Below are 21,322 nucleotides of genomic sequence, written 5' to 3' on the forward strand. Positions count from 1 at the left end.
TAGACAAGACACCAAAAGCACAATCCATACAGAAGAACAAGAAACAACGTGTTGGCATGGGTACGAAGAAAAGGGAATCTTTGTGCACTGCTGGTGGGAGTGTCAATTAGAAAGCCATGGAAAACAGTATGGAGGTTCCTCAAGAAACTAAAAATAGAACTACCATATGATCCAGCAATTCAACTTCTGGGTATTTATCCAAACAAGATGCTAATTTGAAAAGATACATGCACCCCATGTTCACTGCAGCAAGATTTACAATAAGCAAGACATGAAAGCAACCTATGTGGCCATCCATAGATGAATGGATAAAGAAGATGTGGTCTATATATACACAGTGGAATATTACTCAGCCATAAACAATAATGAAATCTTGCCATTTGCAATAACATGGATGGACCTGGACGGTATTATGCTAAGTGAAATAAGTCAGACAGAGAAAAACAAATACTATGTGATTTCACTTGCATGTGTAATCTAAAATACAAAACAAATGCACAAACAAAACAAAACAAAAGCAGACTCATAGATACAGAGAACAAACTGGTGCTTGCCAAAAGGGAGTGGGGAGGGGGAACAGACAAAATAGGTGAAGGGGATTAAGAGGTACAAACTTCCAGCTATAAAATAACTAAGTCAGGATATAATGTACACATAGGGAATTTGGTCAGTAATATTCTAACAACTTTGTACAGTGACAGATGTTAAGAGGTCTTCTTGCTATAATCATTTCATAACGTACAAAAGTATCGAATTACTGTTACACACTTGAAACTAACATAATATTATATGTTAATTATAATGCAACAAAAATAAGTAAAACATGGAAGCAAAAGAAAGCATAATTCATAAGTTTAAAAATGACTAAACTGGACTTCATCAACATTAAAAACATTTACTTAGCAACACACCCTGCAAAGAGGATGAAAAGACAAGCTACAGATAGGAAAAAATATTTGTGGACCACATATCTGATGAAAGACTCATATCTGGAATATATAAAGACAAAATGTAACAGTAAAAAACAAATAATGCAACTAGAAAATGGGCAAAATGAGATATTTAACTGAATAGAATATTCATAAAGGCAAATAAGCACATGAAAAGATATTCAACATCATTAGCCATTAGAGGAATACAAATTAAGACCATGATGACATATCACTACACATCTATTATTTATGTTAGGTGAACTGAAATTAAAAATAGTGACAATACCAAATGCCGGCAGGGATACGGAGAAACTGGATCTCATACATTGCTGGTGGGGACGAAAACTGGTATAGCTTTTCTGGAAAATAGTTTAACAGTTTTCTTAAAAAACTAAATATACATTGCACTTTTGAGCATTTATCCCAGAGAAATGAAAATTTATGTCCACACAAAAACCTGTACATGATTGCTCATAGCAGTTTTATTTGTAATAGCCCCAAATGGGAAACAACCAAAATATTCTGCAACAGGTGGATGGTTAATCAAATTGTGGTAGTCCAGATATACATACTATTAGTTTTGTTTTTTGGCAGCATCTGGACTAATACACCATGGAACACTACTCAGCAATAAAAAGGGATGAACTATTGTTAAATGCAATAACTTGGATGGATCTCAATGGCATTATGCTGAGTGAAAGAAGCCAATTTCAAAAAGTCATATACTGCAAGATTCCATTATATAACATTCTTGAAATACAAAATTATAAAAATGGAAACAGTAGTGGTGGCCAGGGATTGGGAGGTAGGTACTACTGTGAAAGAGTAGCACCAGGGAAAATTTTTGTGGTGATGGAATAGGTCTGTATCTCGACTGTGTTCGTGGTTTCACGAATTGACACATGTGGATAGAATGACATAGGACCATATAAACACTTTATATATCAGTGTCGGTTTCCTAGCTTAGATACTGTACAGCAATTATATAAGATGTAATCAATGGGGGAAACTGGGTGAAAGGTACACAAGATCTCTCTGTACTGTTTTTGCAACTTCCTGTGAAATCTATTTCAAAATTAAAAGTTTAAAAGAAAATTCCCTCTGAGACATCTCTTCTTTCATCTTTCTGTGCATTTCCTTTTTTCCTGGACATGGCTTTCTCTCTCTTTGGTGCTAGGTGCTATGGTGCTCAATCTCTTTCTTTTCCCCTTTTCCCTATGTATTGAGTTTTCTTTTAATTGGCCTTAATGCAAAACCAAGGCATTCCCCATCCTCCTGTTAATCCTATTCTTTTAATAAAGGTTATGTTTTAACTTGCTTAATTTTAAAAGCAGCAACGTTCTAACTCTTAAAAAAAAATCTTTTAAATAACAAACCCCACAAAGTAGTCTCCTTTTCATTTTATAATCCACAGTTAATCATTGTTCTTAAGGTCAGTAGCCCACAATACAAACATGTTTCCAACAATCGCCTCAGAAGATAATTTTTGTTTTATATGTCTGGTATCTATGGATTATGATCACACATTCAGGATTTACTGGGAAAAGAGTGATATAAAATATTATGTTCCGTTAGTTTGTCATATAAATACACACGTCAAAAAATAATCCTTTGCCAGGCCATGGGTCTAGATTTTTCATTTGGAAAATATGATCATTATAACTATCAACTACAGAACACCAAACTGAATACAGCCCTTTCCTGAGGTCTTGCAAACTTAATCTGGCAACACTTTGGAAAAGTACTACTTAAGGTTCTCAAGAACCCAACGAGCCCTCTGGCTCTTCCAGTGGGCTCAGCCCTAAATATTGAGTCCTTTGAAAAAATTATGAGTTGCAGGTGTTTAAACTTTCAAGTGTTTTCTTTTGGTCTCTTCATTAACTGCTAAGTAACCAGTCCTTAACAATAAAAAAGGATTTTACTCTATGAGGATGATCTTTACACTTAATGCACTTCTGCATTTTTCTTCCGTCCACTTTCCTTCTTATCTCTTTCAACCAAACGTTTCACCTCTTTTCTAAACTCCATTATTTAACAAAACACCAAACAAGGATAAAATTAACCCAAAAAACCCACTCCGTTGCATTGCGGTTCCATTGGCTTGAAAACGAAGGAAGTTTGTCCCTTGCGGTGATCCGTCCTAGTGTTTGCCTGCAGCAAGATGGCGGCGGTCTCAATGTCAGTGGCGCTGAGGCAAGCGTTGCGGGGGAGAAGGGCAGCGGCTGTAGCTGCCGTTTCCGTTTCCAAGGTTCCTACCAGGTAACAGCATTGTGAGGCTTCTTCAAGCTTCTCGGGTCTCTCCACTTTTGCGGAGGTCTCTGCTGCTGGGTCCCGGAGAAGGCCTCGGGAAAACGTCCTCTGCTGACCCTTTCCACGGGAGAGGGCGGGCGGATTTGGGACTAGCTGCGACCTGGGGAAGCTTGGCCAGGCCCGCGGGGCCGTGAATGCGGGGAGGGGGGAGGAGTACCTCTGGTTTCTTGGAAACTTGGACTGCTGCTGTGAGGGGTCTGCGGAGTGGGGCTGTCTCCGGAGCTAAGAGCCGAACCCCCAGAGAGAGGGGGCGGAGTCTCACTCATTTTTCTCCCCACTTTCCGCACCCCTCCATTTTTTTACCTGTTTGCCCGTCACTCCAGTCTTTACTGGAGGGTTAAATCACTCCCTCCCCTTCCACGGCTTTAGGTGATATTGATTGGGTTTCTGTACTGAAAGATTGTTTTATTTATCAGGCTGCTTGGGAGGAAAACTTGGTTGGAATTCAACGTTAGTAAAAATATCACTGCTAGTAGTACTGGAAAGTAATTTTTAAAGGACTGGTGGTAATGCCGGGAGTTTTCCCATCCAGAATTTTATTAAAGCCTCACAGTGATACAGTAATTCAGAGATTGTTGTCGTTCATTGTTTTGCCTTGAAGCATTTTTGTGATGGTGATTTCTTTTTCGACTTCGTTACTTAACCCTCCATTTCCCTATTTTTCTGAATTTTCCTGACTTTATTATAGTACTAACACAACAACATACGCGCGCCCGCTCGCGCACACACACATTCTAGCATTTTTGTCTGCGAAGAGTTATTTTGTTTCATTGCTATTTTCACAGCTTGTTAGTATAAATACTAACCAGGGCTTATGTTCAGTATCTTCTACATGAGTGCTTAGAACAGCGATGGAAAGACTGGACGGACAGATGTGAAGGGGTGGGAGGAATGGGAGTGGTTAAAAATTGAAAAGAGGGTCTAGTGAAACGCTAATTAGTTTAGTGTTATATTAAACATAAAGGGAATACAGAGAATTAGAACTAGAGTTAATTAGAAAGGATTTTTGGAGGTAAGTTTTATTAAGGTTTTAAATAGTGGATGATGGATGGAAAAGATGATGTCAGTGGCTTATGAAAAGTCTTGAAGGCAATAATAGAGCGATGTATACATAATATAGTGTCATTGAAAAATAAGAATTGTAAGATTGGGGAAAGGTAAGTTTGTACAACAGTTAACTGTTCTACACATGAGTATTTCTCTAAGGTAAGATACTCCACTGGTTGACTTAGGTCTAGAATAGAGGTGACCAAGTTTAGTTCTTATTCTTCTAGATATTATGGGCATTAATTTTGCATTCCCTAGAAGTTCATAGTATTTCTAGAACTGAGAACAAATTTGAAGGGTCCATGGCTAATCAAAACATGGATGTATGTCTAAGTCACAGCCATTTTGTTAGCAATTTACAGTTGTCGAAGTTATACTAGATTTTGGAAACTTTGCTAATTAGTACTACTTATCCACATTTAAAGAGTTTCTGCTTGCAAATGTGTTAAAAGAGATTTGAAAATAAAATTTTAAATCATGTAAGATGACCTTTGTTTCAGACTCTAAAAAACTTAAAAGCCAAGGAAAACAAATTTTAAGCTCAAGTGAAATGATACATTTATTTGCTTTCTTTACCACCTTTTTTACCCGAAGAGCTTATGTTGTTCACTTCATCTTGAGAGAAATTTATGGCACTTCTCTCTTAGATATTATTTGCTTTTCGGCCTTAAGCACTCTCTTCACATTATGTTTTGAGAGGAATGAGGATCTGAAAAGGTAGAGCGTGGAAAGAGAACCAATTAATGGGGACATCTGCATCTAAAATTCATTTTATTGCTTAGAAAATATTTGCAAATGATGTGACATTTCAGATCACTTCAGTGAAATGAGGGGGGATAGAAGCAGTAAGGCCCTCGATAGAGAAGGGAGTAGTGAACAAATATAAATACTGAAGAAAAGGAACTATCAGCAGAAGGAAAGAAGCAGTTAACTGCTACATTAACTTTTATGAATTTAACTTTAGTATATCTGTAAAAAACCAAAGAGCAAACCAGAAAAACCCAACAATGTGTACACATAAGAAAGAGGAAAAATTGTTTAAACAGTGTAGTTGATTCAGCTGATCTAGTTGCTGAGATCCTGCTTTAGAGTGAGTCTGTTTAACCCACATGCTTCTTACTTGCCTGGGCTGAAGAGAGGGGGGACAACCCCGGATATATGGCCTATATTTATTCTTACTTTCCCTGACTTTCCTAAGGGATTGTCCAGGGTAAGTTTAACTATTTAGGATATTAATCTAAAATCAGATAAAATGGCACTCTATTTCAAAATAGCAATACTTGGGACTCAGGACATTTGATACAGTGTTTTTGTTTTTGTTTTCTTTAACCTATTCATGCATACTTATCTCACCTAGCCCTGTTCTATCACTTCTCAATTGGACTGAGTCTTGTGTTTACCTCAAATATAGCTCCTTAGGGTCTTCAGAGGGTGTTAATTAATACTGGTGGGGACTGAGTGTTTGGGACCTTTTTGTGAGGCCTATTTTGTGCTCCAGTCTCTGGTTGTATTTTGTTGCTGTTTCCTTTTTCAGCGTTAGATAAGCCAGTATGAATATGAGTCTGTAGGAACCTTCAATGAGTAAGAGGCACTAAGTTTGATAAGAGTTCTGTGTGTATTACACCTTGCTAAGAAACTGTCTCAGCCCTAATTTGAAAAACATTAAGGACATTTAAAAGTAGGTTAGCTTCTGCTTCAGATAAGCTGGATAAACAAATTCCTCTGAAGGCCAGCTACTTTTTGCTGTCTGGAACATATCAAAGCCAAGTTTTGTGGGCTTTCAATGTTTCTAATGTGTTTTCTAATAGGTTTCATTGTTTTGCTTATTTTCCTCATTAAAAAATACCCATAATTAGTTGGTCTGTTTTCATCAGTAGCAGACATCTTTGTTTATTTAAATATTTTAACACTAGTAAATATTAGAATAATGTCTTGGCACATAGTAAACCTTACCTAAATAAATGCTGATTTTATTATTGGTTTGAATAGCCTGAATATTTTTCTTTTCTTTAGTCTCGATGGTGGATATCGTGGTAGATGGTATTATTATTTATAATATTAATTTCCATTCCCTGTGACAGGATTATACATCACCACCCCATTGGCCAAGTGACTTGTTTTGACCAATGAATTTTTTTTTTCAAGGGCACCATCTCCTCTACCCGCCATTTTTTGTTTTTAAAAATATTTATTTATTTATTTATGGCTGCATCGGGTCTTAGTTGTGGCACGGGGGATCTTTCATTGCGGCGCGTGGGCTCGCTCCTCTCTAGTTGTGGTGCATGGGCTTCTCTCTGGTTGTGACGCACAGGCTCCAGAGAGCATGGGCTCTGTAGTTGTAGCGCATGGGCTCTCTAGTTGTGGCACGCGGGCTCAGTAGTTGCTGCACGTGGGATTAGTTGCCCCGTGGCATGTGGGATCTTAGTTCCGGACCAGGGATCGAACCCGTGTAATCTGCATTGGAAGGCAGATTCTTAACCACTGGATCACCAGGAAAGTCCCTTGACCAATGAAATGTTAACCAAGAATGTTATACCATGTCAAGCAGAAGCTCCAAGAGCTATCCCATGTTTTGCCATGTCATTTTTTCCTCTGCTTCCCTGGTGGGGTCTTTTCTTTCAGCCTAGATCCTGGAATAAAGATAACATGGAGGAAAGCAGAAGCTGATTCTTATAGGTTATATAAAATGTAAAGTGACAGAAACAAACTTTGTTATAAGCCACAAAGTTGTTTGGATTGTTGGCTGCCTCAGCATAACAACCTATACTGACTCTTCTACACACAAGTGAGCGTGCACACACACACTTGAAAATGAGCAGGTTATTTTTTTCTTTAATAAATTTATTTATTTATTTATTTTTGGCTGTGTTGGGTTTTCGTTGCTGCGTGCGGGCTTTTCTCTGGTTGTGGCGAGTGGAGGCTACTCTTCGTTGTGGTGCACGAGCTTCTCATTGTGGTGCCTTCTCTTGTGGAGCACAGGCTCTAGGTGCATGGGCTTCAGTAGTTGTGGCATGTGGGCTCAGTAGTTGTGGCTCATGGGCTCTAGAGCTCAGGCTCAGTAGTTGTGACGCATGGGTTTAGTTGCTCTGCAGCATGTGGGATCTTCCTGGACCAGGGGTTGAACCTGTGTCCCCTGCATTGGCAGGTGGATTCTTAACCACTGCGCCACCAGGGAAGTCCCTAAATAGATTTTTTTTTTGTACTCAAGCACTTCTTTGACAAGTGTCCTGATTCCTCTTTTGTTTTCAAATTTAAAACAGAGGTGGAAATGAATTTAATTTGAGAAAGGGTACTCAGAACATGAGAGCTCTTTAGGAATAATAGTAACTAAATGTGATTCTTGCTGTGTGCAAGCTACTTTACATGAAGTTTTTAAAAGTTGATAATACATGGGACTTAATGAAGAAAGATGGGGCAAATTGATTCCTGTATAAATACATTTTAGAGAGGTCTCTGGGTATGGGGTGAATGCAGAATAAGACCATTTCAAATGAAAAAGCTTCTAAAATATACCCTTTGGTGAACATTGAGAATCATTTTTATGATGTTTATTCTGAGTACAAATTAATAATGGCAGCTAACATTTATTTCTCACTGTGTATTAGCCACTGTGCCAAGGACGTTACCTTTGTTATCCCATTTGTCACAGTAATCCTACAACTCACATGTTTTTATTCTCATTTTTCAGACAAAGAAACAGATTTTAAGTTTATGTTACTAGGAAATGGTCTGACTTAGCAATTTAAAGGAATATGTTGACTTTTGCAGAGAGAAATATTATGTCTGGTAATAGTAAATTAAAACCTCAGTGTCTTCTCTGTTTTCTTTTTAGCAAGGTATATATATATATTTTTTATTTTGTGTTGGAGTATAGTTGTTTAACAATGTTCTATTAGTTTCAGGTGTATAGCAAAGTGATTCAGTTATACATATACATATATCTATTCTTTTTCAAATTCTTTTTGCATTTAGGTTATTACAGAATATTGGGCAGAGTTCCCTGTGCTCTACAGTAGGTCCTTGTTGGTTATCTATTTTAAATATAGCAGTGTGTACATGTCAGTCCCAAAATCCCAGTCTGTCCCTCCCCTCAAGGTATCCTGTATTTAAAAGACTATCTGATGCTCTTTACTTTCATTCCATTGTTCCTTTTATACAGCTAGAGTCTCCAATTGAGGAATTAGGGGATTTTGTGGTTATTTTTGTGGTAAGGATTTTTTCCCCTAAATTTTGTAATTATTTTTGATGAGAGATTTTGTATAGGTAACTTGATTATTATACTTTCTTACCCTCTTAAACAAAATACATGTAAGGCATGTATTAAACAAGGTATACTGAACATATTTTTCTTTTTCTTTACTCTAGTGATCATTAGGAAATAGAGTTACCGTATTCTGCTGCCTTTAAAAACTATCAAGTGTCTGCTGTGCTTTCTGAGTTCTTGTGTCTACTTTTTTTTTTTTTTTTTGCGGTATGCGGGCCTCTCACTGCCGTGGCCCCTCCCGCTGCGGAGCACAGGCTCCAGACGCGCGGGCCCAGCGGCCACGGCCCACGGGCCCAGCCGCTCCGCGGCACGCGGAATCCTCCCGGACCGGGGCACGAACCCGCGCCCCCCGCATCGGCAGGCGGACTCCCAACCACTGCGCCACCAGGGAAGCCCATGTCTACTTTTTAATAGTGTTTTTGTATCCTTCCTTGACTGGTCTGCTCCCCTTTAGCAGTTCCACTGACACTTTTCGTTTATCATGGATTTGAATACCAAGCAAGTAAAACCAGGTAGAATTTTGTGTAAAGTGAAGTAGGCTTAATAAAGCTTTGATAATGGCTGAAATTTACTTTGTTGTGATTAAAGCCTTGAACTTTTTAAAGGTTGACAGATAATACATATAATACATGAGCTCTTATTATAACTTTTCTTTTTTTCAGTTTGCAGTATCCAGAGACCCTGATGGAACCTTTGCAGTGATCACATTCTTCATAACAACTTTCATCTAAATATTTGGATATTTTAGCAAACTATTCTAAGACTTTTGTCCTTTAAGTAATGGCATGAGAACAATTCAGAATTTCTGTTTCAAATTTTCTTTCTGTTTGTTACTGAGTATTTTAGTAGGTATATACAACCTTAGGTTCTTTAGAACTAGTTAGTTGCTCAAATGTGACCTTTTCCTTCTTGTCTTTACTCACTAGACTTTAATTTTTCCTCTATGGGATCATGCTCCAGTTCAGTTGTTTTTAAAACCTTGCTGTGCATCAAAATCACTTGCTGTGTGCATAAATAATTCAGATGCCTTGGTCCCAGTATATATTGGTTCAGTAAATTTAGGTTGAGATCTAGCTCTGTAGTGATTCTGAAGGGAAGCTAGGGCTGAAAACTACTGTTTTTGGTTTTTTTTGTTTAATAGTTTCCATGCTATGTCTTGAAGGACTTCAAAATGCATTTTGCCTTAGGCGGAGGAGATTTCCAGAAACAAATGCTTCTATTTTTGCATGTTTTCCTAATCTAAGTTTTGTTTTTCACCCATGTATTGTATAGAGAGGCTTTTTCTTGGAGAAACTTTCCTTTGAGGCAAAGCAGGCATTTTGATAATTTTGGAGAAAGCAGGCCATGTTACTCGCTCTCCAGAGACTCTTGTTCTTCCTTTTGGAAGGGCTCAGGTTTAATATAGCGCAGCTGTTGAACTCTGCCCTTCAGAGTTTTAAGAAGAAAGTGTTTTATCCTTTAAAATGGAAATGCCTTTTTTAGGGAGGTGGTCTTTGGCTGGATATAGTTCTCTAAGAAAGCTTTTCTAGAGTTCTTTTGTTTCAGTGATTTCTTAGAATTGTTTCAGATGTTGAGAGCACTGTCTCTGAGAGTAAAGATCTGGCTGCTTTTCTAATGTGTTTTGCTGTATCCTTAACAAAGCTAGATGAAGAGTTTATTTCTTTGTGTTTTCTAGGACTTAAAAATATGTTCTTTTCTTTATTCAGCCACTCCATACATAAGTAAATGGTCCTTGAATAGGGTTTACTAGACGAAAGATCCTGTTCTAGATGACTGTTCAGCAAGCCATATGCTTCTCCTAAAAATGTCAGTCTGTCTTGATGAGCTTTAAAGTGAATACAGATGTTTTGGCTCTTTTGAGGACTACCACCCTTTGTGTGGAAAGAGTACTTCTTTTTCAAGAAATTTCTTCAATATACTTACAGAAGTTTGCATGAAATTTATATTTATAACTTTTGTCTTTTAAGTCTAATGAAATTAGATTTAATTAGACATTAGTAATTTGAATTTAATTGTAATATCCTTAGTACAAATGAGATTTGGAGAAATAAACTGGGTCTTAACAAGGTTTTTGTTAAGATTTTGAATTTATTTGGTCTTTTTAAAAATTTGGAACTTAGAGTGCTATTTAATATTTTTATGCAATGAAAGGTGATATTTTGGCAGGAAGGGATACCTTTTTAGATGTTTGGTGTCTTCTACTTTGGTAGGTTAACTGTAGAAGTTATAGTTCATATAATGTTTGAGGTGGAAGAAAACTCTTGGATCATCCTGTCTGACCCTTTGTTTAATGCAAGAATCTTCAGAACTTCCTGCTTCTTGATCATCTAGCAGTTGAGGAATATATGGTGAATTACTGGTGGCCTTAGAAAACCCTCTATATTTTTAGGCTCACTGGTAAATGAAGTTTCTCTTTAATATTATATGGAAAAATTCTAACTCTCGTGCACATGTCAGCTCTTCAGATAATTGAAGACATTTGTCATCGGTCATTCTCCTTCTGAGTCTGTGCTCCAGGCTTAGCATGTCTAGTTTATTTACCCCTAATTAATGACCAGATTTATTACCTCTTGGTACTCCTTAGGATGAATTTCATTTTTTTAGTATCTTTCTTTGAACTATATACTGTATTTTAAACTAAATGAGATGATCAGAAGTGGTAGTCTAGTGAATTTAAACCAAATTAAAGAAAAGCTATTGACTCTCAATATTGACTATTGACTCTCAATATTGACTATTGACTCTCAATTGGATTTAACATTTTTTAATTTTTAAAATTATAAAGAAAAATCCACTATTTTCCTTTTGGTGAACAGTTTTTAGAATTTTAACAAACATATAGATTTGTGTAACCATCTCAATAATCAGCGTACAGAATACCAAAGGACTTCACCCCAAAAGAGTCCCTCCTTACCCCTGTAATCTCTGGCAACAAATAATCTTTTCTTCATCTCCATAGTTTTGTAATTTTGAGACTGTAATATAAATGGAACCATATGGTATACAACCTTGTGAAGATTGGTTTCTTTCATTTAGCATAATGCCTTTGAGATTCTTCTAAGTTGTGTGTATCAGTAGTTCATTCTCTTTATTGCTAAATCATATTCCATTGTTTGGATATACCACAGTTTATTTATCCATTTACCCCTTGAAGAACAGTTTTTTTTTTTTTAATTAATTAATTATTTTTGGTTGCATTGGGTCGGTTGCTGTGTACGGGCTTTCTCTAGTTGCAGTGAGCAGGGGCTACTCTTCTTTGTGGTGCGTGGGCCCCTCATTGTGGTGGCTTCTCCCGTTGTGGAGCACGGGCTCTAGGTGCGCGGGCTCTAGAGTGCAGACTCAGTAGTTGTGGCTCATGGGCTTAGTTGCTCTGTGGCATGTGGGATCTTCCTGGACCAGGGCTCGAACTTGTGTCCCCTGCATTGGCAGGCAGGTTCTTAACCACTGTGCCACCAGGGAAACCCTTTTTCCAGTTTTTGACCGTGGTAAATAGAGCCACTTTAAACATCTGTGTACAGGATTTTATGTAAACATGATTTCATTTCTCTAGAGTAGATACCCAGGAGGGAGACTTCTGGGCCATAGGTAATATACTTCAACTTTATAAGGTATTGCAAAACTATTTTTCAGAGTAGTCATACCATTTTGCTTTTCCAGCAGCAATGTTTGGAAATTTAGTTGCTCTGCATCCTTATTAACATTGGTATTGTCAGTATTTTTAAATTTAGCCATTTTAATTGGTGTCTAATAATATTCATTGTGTTTTTTATAACAACTTTATTGAGATATAATTACCATATAATTCATTCATATAAAATGTATGATTTGATGGTTTTTAGTATATTCACAGAGTTGTGCAACCATTCAAAGTCAATTTTAGAACATTTCCATCACTCCAAGAAAAAATCCTGTGCTCATTAGCTGTCACTCCCTGTTTCTCCCTTCCCCTAGCCCTAGGCAACCACCAATCTGCTTTCTGTCTTTTAGGTTTGCCTACTCTGGACATTTCATACAAAGAGAATCATATGTGATCTTTTGTGACTGGCTTCTCAATGTTTTCAAGGTTTAACCAAGTTGTAGCATGTATCAATACTTGATTCCTTTTTATTGATGAATAATGTTCTGTTGAATGGACATATCACACTTTATCCACAAGTTGATGGACAATGGGTCTGTTTTCACCTTTTGGCTAGTATGAATAACATTCTGTGAACATTTGTGTACAAGTTTTTGTGTGACACAGGTTTTCACTCTTTTGGATATATACAGAGGAGTTGAATTGCTGGACAATATGATAACTCTGTGTTTAGCCCTCTGAGTAACTGCCAGACTCTTTCCAAAGTGTCTGCACCACTTTACATTCCCACCAGCAGTGAATGAGGGTTCCATTGGCTTCACAATCTTGCCAACACTCGTTATTACCATATTTATTATAACCATCCTAGTGAGTATGAAGTGGTATCTGGTGGTTTTGATTTGCATTTCCATCATGGATAACTCATGTGGTTTTAATATGTATTTCTCTAATGGCTAATAATATTGAGGTGAAGTGTTTGTTATGTCTTTTGCCAGTTTTTAAGTTGGGTTGTTTATTTTCTTATTGTTGAGCTTTGAGAGTTCTTAAAATATTCTGGATATAAGACCTTTGTTAGATATGTAGTTTGCAAATATTTTCTCCCCATCTGTAGCTTTTCTTTTCATTCTTTTAACAGTATCTTTCAGAGAGTAAAAGTTTTTAATATTGATAAAGTTCACCAGTTTTTTTCTCTTATGGATTGTACTTTTGTTGTCATATCAGAGAACTCTTTGCCTAACCCCAGGACATGAAGATTTTTTTCCTCTATTTTCTTCTTGAAGTTTTGAAATCTTTTTATTCAGATCTATGATCCATATTGAGTGAATTTTTATATAAAGTGTGAGATTTAAGTTGAGCTTAATTTTTTTTTGCAAATGGACTATATTTGTTCCAACACCATTTATTGTAAAGGCTATTCTTTTACCACTGAATTGCTTTTGGACCTTTGTCAGTAATCAGTTGACTATATATATATATATATATATATTTTTTTTTTTTTTTTTCTTTTGCGGTACGTGGGCCTCTCACTGTTGTGGCCTCTCCCGTTGCGGAGCACAGGCTCTGGACACACAGGCTCAGTGGCCATGGCTCACGGGCCCAGCCGCTTCGCGGCATGTGGCATCTTCCCGGACCAGGGCACGAACCCGTGCTCCCTGCCTCGGCAGGCAGACTCCCAACCACTGCGCCACCAGGGAAGCCCAATCAGTTGATTGTATTCGTCTGGGTCTGTTCCATTTATCTAAATCCATTTGCCAATACCACATAGCCTTGATTACTATAGCTTTATAGTTAACGTAATTGAGGAGTTGTGATTTTTCCAATTTCATTCTTGTTTTTCAAAATTTTTTTAGCTATTCTAGTTCCTTTGCCTTTTTGTCTAAATTTTAGAATCATTTTTATCCATATCTCTGAAAAATCCACCTGAGGTTTTGATTGGTGTTGTTTTAGATCTATAGATTAATTTGAGGAGAGTTGTCATTTTTACTATGCTGAACCTTCCAGTCCATATATATGGACGTCTCTTCATTTATTTATTGATTTCTTTCATCAGTGTTTCGTAGTTTTGAATCTGCAGATCCTGTATGTTCTGTTAGATTTATGCCTACATATCTCAATTTGGGGGAGCTGTGGTAAATAGCCTTGTTTTTAAAATTTCAGTTTGTAATTGTACATTGCCATATATAGAAATAGGACTGATTTTTGTGTGTTTGAGCAGGCAACCTTGCTATATTCATTTGTTAGTTCTTTATGTATTTTGTAGATTCTTGGGGATTTTTAAAGTAGGTAATCATGTAGTATGTGAATAGGGACAGTTTATTTATTCTGTCTAATCTTTATACCTTTGTTTCTTTTTGGTTTCCAGAAGTGTTAAACAAGGGTGGTGACAGTAGACATTCTTGCCATTTACTGATCTTAAGGGAAAGCTTTCAGTTTTTCACCGTTAAATATAATGTTAGCTAAAGATTTTTTTGGTAGAAATGCCTTTTATCAGATTGAGGAAGTTTCTACTCCTAGATTGCTAATAGGTTTTAATCATGAATGGATGTTATATTTTATCTAATGCTTTTCTGTATCAGTTGATATATTATTATGGTTTTTCTTCTTTAGCCTGTCAATATGTTGAATTATGTTGATTTTTCAAATAACTGAAGCAGCCTTGCATTCTCAGGATAAATCCCACTTGGTTGTGTTATTTAATTCTTTTTATATACTTCTGTGTCTGATTTGCTAATACTTCGTTGAGGATTTTTACATCCATATTTATGAAGGGTATTGGTTGTAGTTTTCTTTTTTTGTTCTATTTTTGTTTTGATATCGGTATAATACTGGACTCAAAATGAGCTAGGAAGGACTTCTTCATCTTCTGTTTTCTTTTGAATTGCTTTAGTTCCATCCCACAAATTTTGATATGTTGTATTTTATTATCTTTGGGTTCAAAATATCTTATTTCCCTCCAGACTTCCTTTTTGATACATGGATTATTTAGAAGTGTTTTAATTTCCAAGAATTTGGAGATTTTTCCTCTTATCTTTCTGTTTCTGATTTCTAGTTTAATTCCATTATGTTCTGAAGACCCGATTCCATGGGGTTTCCCTTTTTAGTTAACGTCTAGGAACTTGTGGCTCTTGCTACCTTGTTTTGTAGTGCAGTCCTACAGTTACATTTGCATCAGGGGATAAGGGATGGGAGGACAGAGAGAGAAAAAAAACAAAAAAGCAGTAGGTGTTGGTCCTACCTTCTTAAAATCACAACTTCAATGAATGGAGAAGAAGGTTTCCTTCCCTCTAGTTTTTGGCTCTTGCAGGTTTCCATGTATGGAAGCCATAGGATTGCCTACCACTTGGTGCACGAGAAAACAAAGAAAAGAAAAAAAAATGGGTGATTTCCCACTCAGACATTTCTGTTAGTTCCCCTTCTAGCTTCTTGGGACAGAATGCTTCTCCTTCAGAAATGCTCATTTCTAGGTTTCCAGTTGCATTAAGTTCAGGCAAGGGCTACTGGAGGGAAAAAATATGGTAAACTCGTCTCTGGTTGACTGATACTTTGAATTCTGGTAATCTTCCCTGATCTGCTTGCTATTTACTTTTCAGTGTTCAAATAGCTTTTCCAAGCATCGTGTCCAGAATTTATGGTTGTATTCAGTGGGAGAGACAGGATAGAGTGTGCTTACTACATCTTACCAGGGCCAGCCAGCTTAGGATGAATTATTTAAAAGCTAAATTCTAATATTTCTTGCATTTTAGTACATCTGAATAGGTTTAAAAAATCTAAAAGGTGACCCCCCAAAAAGTTCTTCATAGAATCAGATTCTAAACCATTGATTCTCAACTGTGGTAGGAGGAAGAAACTTAGAAATGGGCCAGAGAAAGGGTTTAAAAGAAAATACATGTGCATTTGGTTGAAAATTATGACATTTAATAAAAGATGGAAATTTGTTGCCCATGTAAATGGGCAGAAAAATACATTGAGTCACTGTTTTAGACCACCAACAAATAAATCTTAATTTCTTTGAGAGGATGTAGGAGTCAGAGATTTATTTTGAGTAACTGATGGAAGTTTTGGTGGCTTCCTTCTAGAGGTGTATACACTCAAATATATAAAATCAAGAGTTACATTTCCAGGGGATTCACGGATCCCAGGCTTTTGTAGCCCTTGCATAGAGAGCATTAGATCTTATACGACGTTTTGTTTATACTAGCTCTTGTGTTAGACCGTTCTCAGTTGCAAGTGACAGAAACCTAGAAACTCAAACGACTAGCATAGACAAGAAGATGGAATTGGTTTATATTGGTATTATCAAGCAATGAAAAGGGCAAGGGTACTGCTAACTGGTCCCAGGGATCAGAGCTAGAAAGCTACTAGGTTCTCTCTCTAATTTATCTCTGCCATTTGTCAGCTACTACTTCAGCTTGTTTTTTTTTGATGTGGCAGGTATCATAGCTGATGGGACACAATAGTGTTCGGCTATTTAACACTGAAAAACTGAAGTGTTTTTCAGGCTTATATCTCATAGCTTTATCATGAGGGAGGGACTGAAAATCCCTTTCTTTGGTACCAAGCTTTAAAAATCTTGGGGGAGGGCTTCCCTGGTGGCGCAGTGGTTAAGAGCCCGCCTTCCAATGCAGGGGACACGGGTTCAAGCCCTGGTCTGGGAGGATCCCACATGCTGTGGAGCAGCTAAGCCCGTATGCCACAGCTACTAAGCCTGCGCTCTAGAGCCCATGAGCCACAACTACTGACCCTGCATGCCACAACCACTGAAGCCCACACGCCTAGAGCCCGTGTGCTCTGCAACAAGAGAAGCCACCACAATGAGAAGCCCGCGCACCACAACAAAGAGTAGCCCCCCGCTCGCCGCAAATAGAGAAAGTCTGCACGCAGCAACGAAGACCCAATGCAGCCAAAAATAAATAAATAAAATAATTTATTAAAAAAAAATCTTGGGGGAATACTCAGTTGAGTCAGATTAAACAGACTAAGGGTTTACTGTGATATAGTCATTGTTTGTAATTGTACTTATGCTGTTGTATCATATGCATATAGGTTATAGAAACTCTGGAAGTTGGTTGTAATGAAAGCTGGGCCCCTTGAACAAAAATTAAGAACCAGGAATATTTTATTTATTCATTTTTTATTTTTTGGCTGAGTTGGGTCTCTGTTGCTGTGCGCAGGCTTTCTATAGTTGCTGCGAGAGGGGGCTACTCTTCGCTGCTGTGCGAGGGCTTCCCATTGAGATGGCTTCTCTTGTTGCAGAGCACAAGCTCTAGGCGCGTGGGCTCTAGATAGAGCACAGGCTCAGTAGTTGTGGCGCGCGGGCTTAGTTGCTCTGCGGCATGTGGGATCTTCCCGGACCAGGGATCGAACCCGTGTCCCCTGCATTGGCAGGCGAATTCTTAACCACTGTGCTACCAGGGAAGTCCCAAGAACCAGGGATATTTTATATTGCAATATCTTTAGGGAACAAATAATGTTTGTATATATTGTATAGACTGATCTCTTACCTGTTTCTTAAAGAACTCTGGGATTTTGCTTGCTAAGTTTGCTCACTCATTCAATAAATGCTTGTAGTTCTTTTCTAGTCTCCAAGACTGCAGTTCTACACTTTAATAGGATGTATGCCTTTGGAACATCTGCTTTGAGGATGAATGTGTTAGGGTAAAAGTGTTCAATCCAAGGATAGGTGATCATTTCTTAGGATCTTGTGCATGGGCTTTGTCTTAGATTGGCATTTCCCAAAGAAGAGTATGAGACCAAGACATGGGTATAGGTGGTTTATTTGAGAGTTGACATAGGAACTAGAAGTGAGGAGCTCTGGAGTGAGACTGGGAAGGAAGGAAAAAGGGTGATAATTGAGATTGCTGCAGTGAGCAAGCAGTAGGAGGCTCAGTTCCACTGGAATCTCCTAAGCATACAGAATGCCTTTCAGTATTATGCATTTGAAAGCTGGAAGACTTGAACATTTATCTACTGGTTCTCATTTCCCTTTGGTTGAAGGTGTTAGCTCTTCTGTACTCTGAGCTATACTAGTGCTCCTGAAGACCCTCAGGCATAATGAGTTCACTTCAGGTGGGATACTGGATGATGACCCGAGTCTGAGCTTCTATAGCTGTGGCTGAAAAGAAAAATGGGTCAAAGGAATGTAATGTGAGCACCAAAGGTATCGGTTATAGGCTTCCTTATAACTCAAGATTCTCTGCAACCTTTTTTGGGGAGAGGGGAGTTGCTAATAAGAATTCTTTTAATTTATTTTTTTAAAGTTTTTATTTTTTAACATTTTAATTTATTTATTTTTGGCTATACTGGGTCTTCGTTGCGGTGCGTGGGCTTCTCTGGTTGCGGCTTGTGGGCTTAGTAGTTGCGGCGTGCAGACTTAGTTGCAGTATGTGGGATTTTAGTTCCCCGACCAGGGATCGAACCTGGGCCCCCTGCATTGGGAGTGCAGAGTCTTAACCACTGGACCACCAGGGATTGTCCTAAGAATTCTAATATCTATAATTTATTGAACACTTAGGCATTGTGGTAATTGCTTTATGTATGTTATTTCATTTCATGAAAGTGAATGATCTCATTTTAGATGGTCTATTGATAATTATAGTTTAATCTATTCCTAGGGTTGTAAATAACTCATATTTATTAGAATTTGCTTTATTCACCAATATTCTGAAGGACATGACAAAGGATCAGGACACTGAGGTCTTACAACTCATTCAACTGTAAATAATAATAGAAGTTCTCTAGGGAAGAAAACAATTCCATGTTTAAAGAATTCATGATGGCATAATACTCCCGTATTGTGTACCAGTTGACCAGTGACTGTAACATCCCAGCAGACAAAGGTCAACCTACAGAGTTTTCTTTGAATTTGAGAATGTAACAGGTACTAGTGGCCAGTAACTTAGTTGATCTCATTCTCTGGGTGAGCATATATTTTCCTTTCACTGACACTGTCTAAATGATTAAATGGTAGTTATGAGAACTTTTTTCTACTGCTATCTTTTTTTTTTTTTTTTTTTTTTTTTGCGGTACGCGGGCTTCTCAGTGCTGTGGCCTCTCCCGCCACGGAGCACAGGTTCCAGACGCGCAGGCTCAGCGGCCATGGCTCACGGGCCCAGCCGCTCCGCGGCACGCAGGATCCTCCCAGACCCGGGGCATGAACCCGCGCCCCCTGCATCGGCAGGCGGACTTTCAACCACTGCGCCACCAGGGAAGCCCCTTTACTACTATCTTTTAGGCTCTTGCTCCTGTCCCACTGTCTTCTCTGATTACCTTGGTGGTAGCCTTGTTGTCCATCTTATTAATGTGTTTCAGCATACCATGTTAGTGCATAGTTAGTAGTGGTATGGATACAATGTGCATCTGGGGTTATTTCACAAATTTCAGTTTTCTTTTCCTTTAGTTGAGACTTAAAACATTGGTATTCTGCTGCTGCTGAAGTTAATGGTTTAAGTACATCTTAGTTACTGCTTGTAAATGGCCCCTCTTTAGGGCTCAAGTTTTTATTTTGGTCCCCAATTTAATCTTTTGGTTTTGAGTTCAAACTGTTGATGTGGCCAACTCCCTTAAAATCTCTTTACTTAGTGTCCTTGACTCTAGCTTTGGGAAGAACTGCTTTCCAGAGATTTTCTTTTAACTCCCGATATTAGCCATGCTGCCAGGCTAATTCTTAGTTTCTTAGCTAATTAGCTTCTGGCTAATTCTGCCATTCTTAGCTTTTTCATACTTGAAATACTGTATTGGCGCCATCACATCAGTTAATACAGTAGTTAGGAGCACATGTTTTAGAGTCAACTACCGACATTTGAGTGCCACCTCTGACATTTCTTGCTCTGTGTCTACTTTGTGCCTGTTTTATGTTCTGTAAATTGGACATAATAATCTGTTTCATAAAGTATATAAAGTGCTCGGGGCAGTGTGCAGCATATGCTAAGGCCTAATAAATTGTAACAACAAAATTATCATCATCATTAACATCATCATTATTATTCTTTCTTTTGTGGCTTCTTTCTTTTAGTTTTTATTCCTTTCTTTCTTCCCCACCTCTTTTCCCCCCTCCTTTCATAAATCTTACCTATATTCTAGTTCCTCTTCCTGGATTATTAGAGCATCTTAGATTTTGTCTGTTTATTTACAGTATTTTATTCACTAGTATGTAAAAGATTTATCTGCACCTGGCTTTTTCCAGATCGTGACCTCCCATGCACTCCCCAGCTCAGTGTAATCTATTTTTGTATCCACCATCCCACTGAAATAGCTTTCATCAAGGTCGACAGTGAACCTGTTGCTAAATGAATAGACTCTTCTCAGTACTTATCTTACATGACTGTTGCAATCCAAAAGGATGACTTTCTCATACTTGAAAGATTCTTCCTTTCACTTCTATTTTGGCTTTCCTCCTCAGTTCCCTTTGAATGCCCATCATCTATTGTCCATTCCTTGAACTGCTAGTGTTTCTCAGAGTTTGATTTATAGTTCTTTACTTTTATAAAAGTGTTTTACATTATATATTTTATATACACATGAATGTATGTAACATATATTTATGTTAGGAAGCATAATGGCAAAATGAATTGACGTGGACTCACCATTCAATTGAAGAACTACCAATACCTTTATTCTTTGCATACTCTTTGTGATAGGCTGAATGATACCCATTTGGCCTAAAATCTCCATGTCTTTTTTTAAAAAATATTTATTTAGGTTGCACTGGGTCTTAGTTGCAGCTTGCTTGGTCCTTAGTTGCGGCACATGGCCTTCTTAGTTGCAGCTTGCTGGCTCCTTAGTTGTGGCAGGTGGGCTCCTTAGTTGTGGCAGGTGGGCTCCTTAGTTGTGGCATGCGAACTCTTAGTTGCGGCATGCATGTGGGATCTAGTTCCCTGACAAGTGATTGAACCCAGGCCCCCTGCATTGGGAGCGTGGAGTCTTAACCATTGTGCCACCAGGGAAGTCTACAAAATGTCCACGTCTTAATCCCCAGAACATGTGAATATTACTATTACCTTGGATGCAAAAGTGACTTTCTAGGTATGATTAAATTGAGGCTCTTGAGATGGGAAGTTATCCTATTGGGCCTGATGTAATCAAAATGGTTCACATAAGAAAGACACAGGAGGAGTCAGAGGAGAAGGAAATACCACCATGGAGGCAGAGACCAGAGTGATTTGACCACATGGTAAGGCAGCCTGTAAGAGCTGG

At 38.0% G+C, this 21,322-nt stretch overlaps 1 protein-coding gene and 1 non-coding gene across 3 annotated transcripts in view; one reads left to right on the plus strand and one right to left on the minus strand.

Moving 5' to 3' along the window:
- Positions 1–3,076: 3,076 nt before the first annotated feature.
- Positions 3,077–21,322, plus strand: part of NDUFS4 (NADH:ubiquinone oxidoreductase subunit S4) — a 119,694-nt gene continuing 101,448 nt past the window's right edge. For both annotated transcript variants that reach the window (XM_029217557.1, XM_029217556.1), the window contains exon 1: positions 3,077–3,191. In XM_029217557.1, the coding sequence (XP_029073390.1) occupies positions 3,094–3,191 (98 nt within the window). In that variant the 5' untranslated portion in view covers positions 3,077–3,093. The remainder of the gene's footprint in view (positions 3,192–21,322) is intronic.
- Positions 18,526–18,598, minus strand: TRNAG-CCC. Its single transcript has one exon. It is a non-coding gene; the product is annotated as a tRNA-Gly (tRNA).

The sequence above is a fragment of the Monodon monoceros genome, unplaced genomic scaffold, assembly GCF_005190385.1.
Source record: "Monodon monoceros isolate NGI ecotype Baffin Bay Population unplaced genomic scaffold, NGI_Narwhal_1 Super_Scaffold_12, whole genome shotgun sequence".
NCBI lineage: Eukaryota > Metazoa > Chordata > Mammalia > Artiodactyla > Monodontidae > Monodon > Monodon monoceros.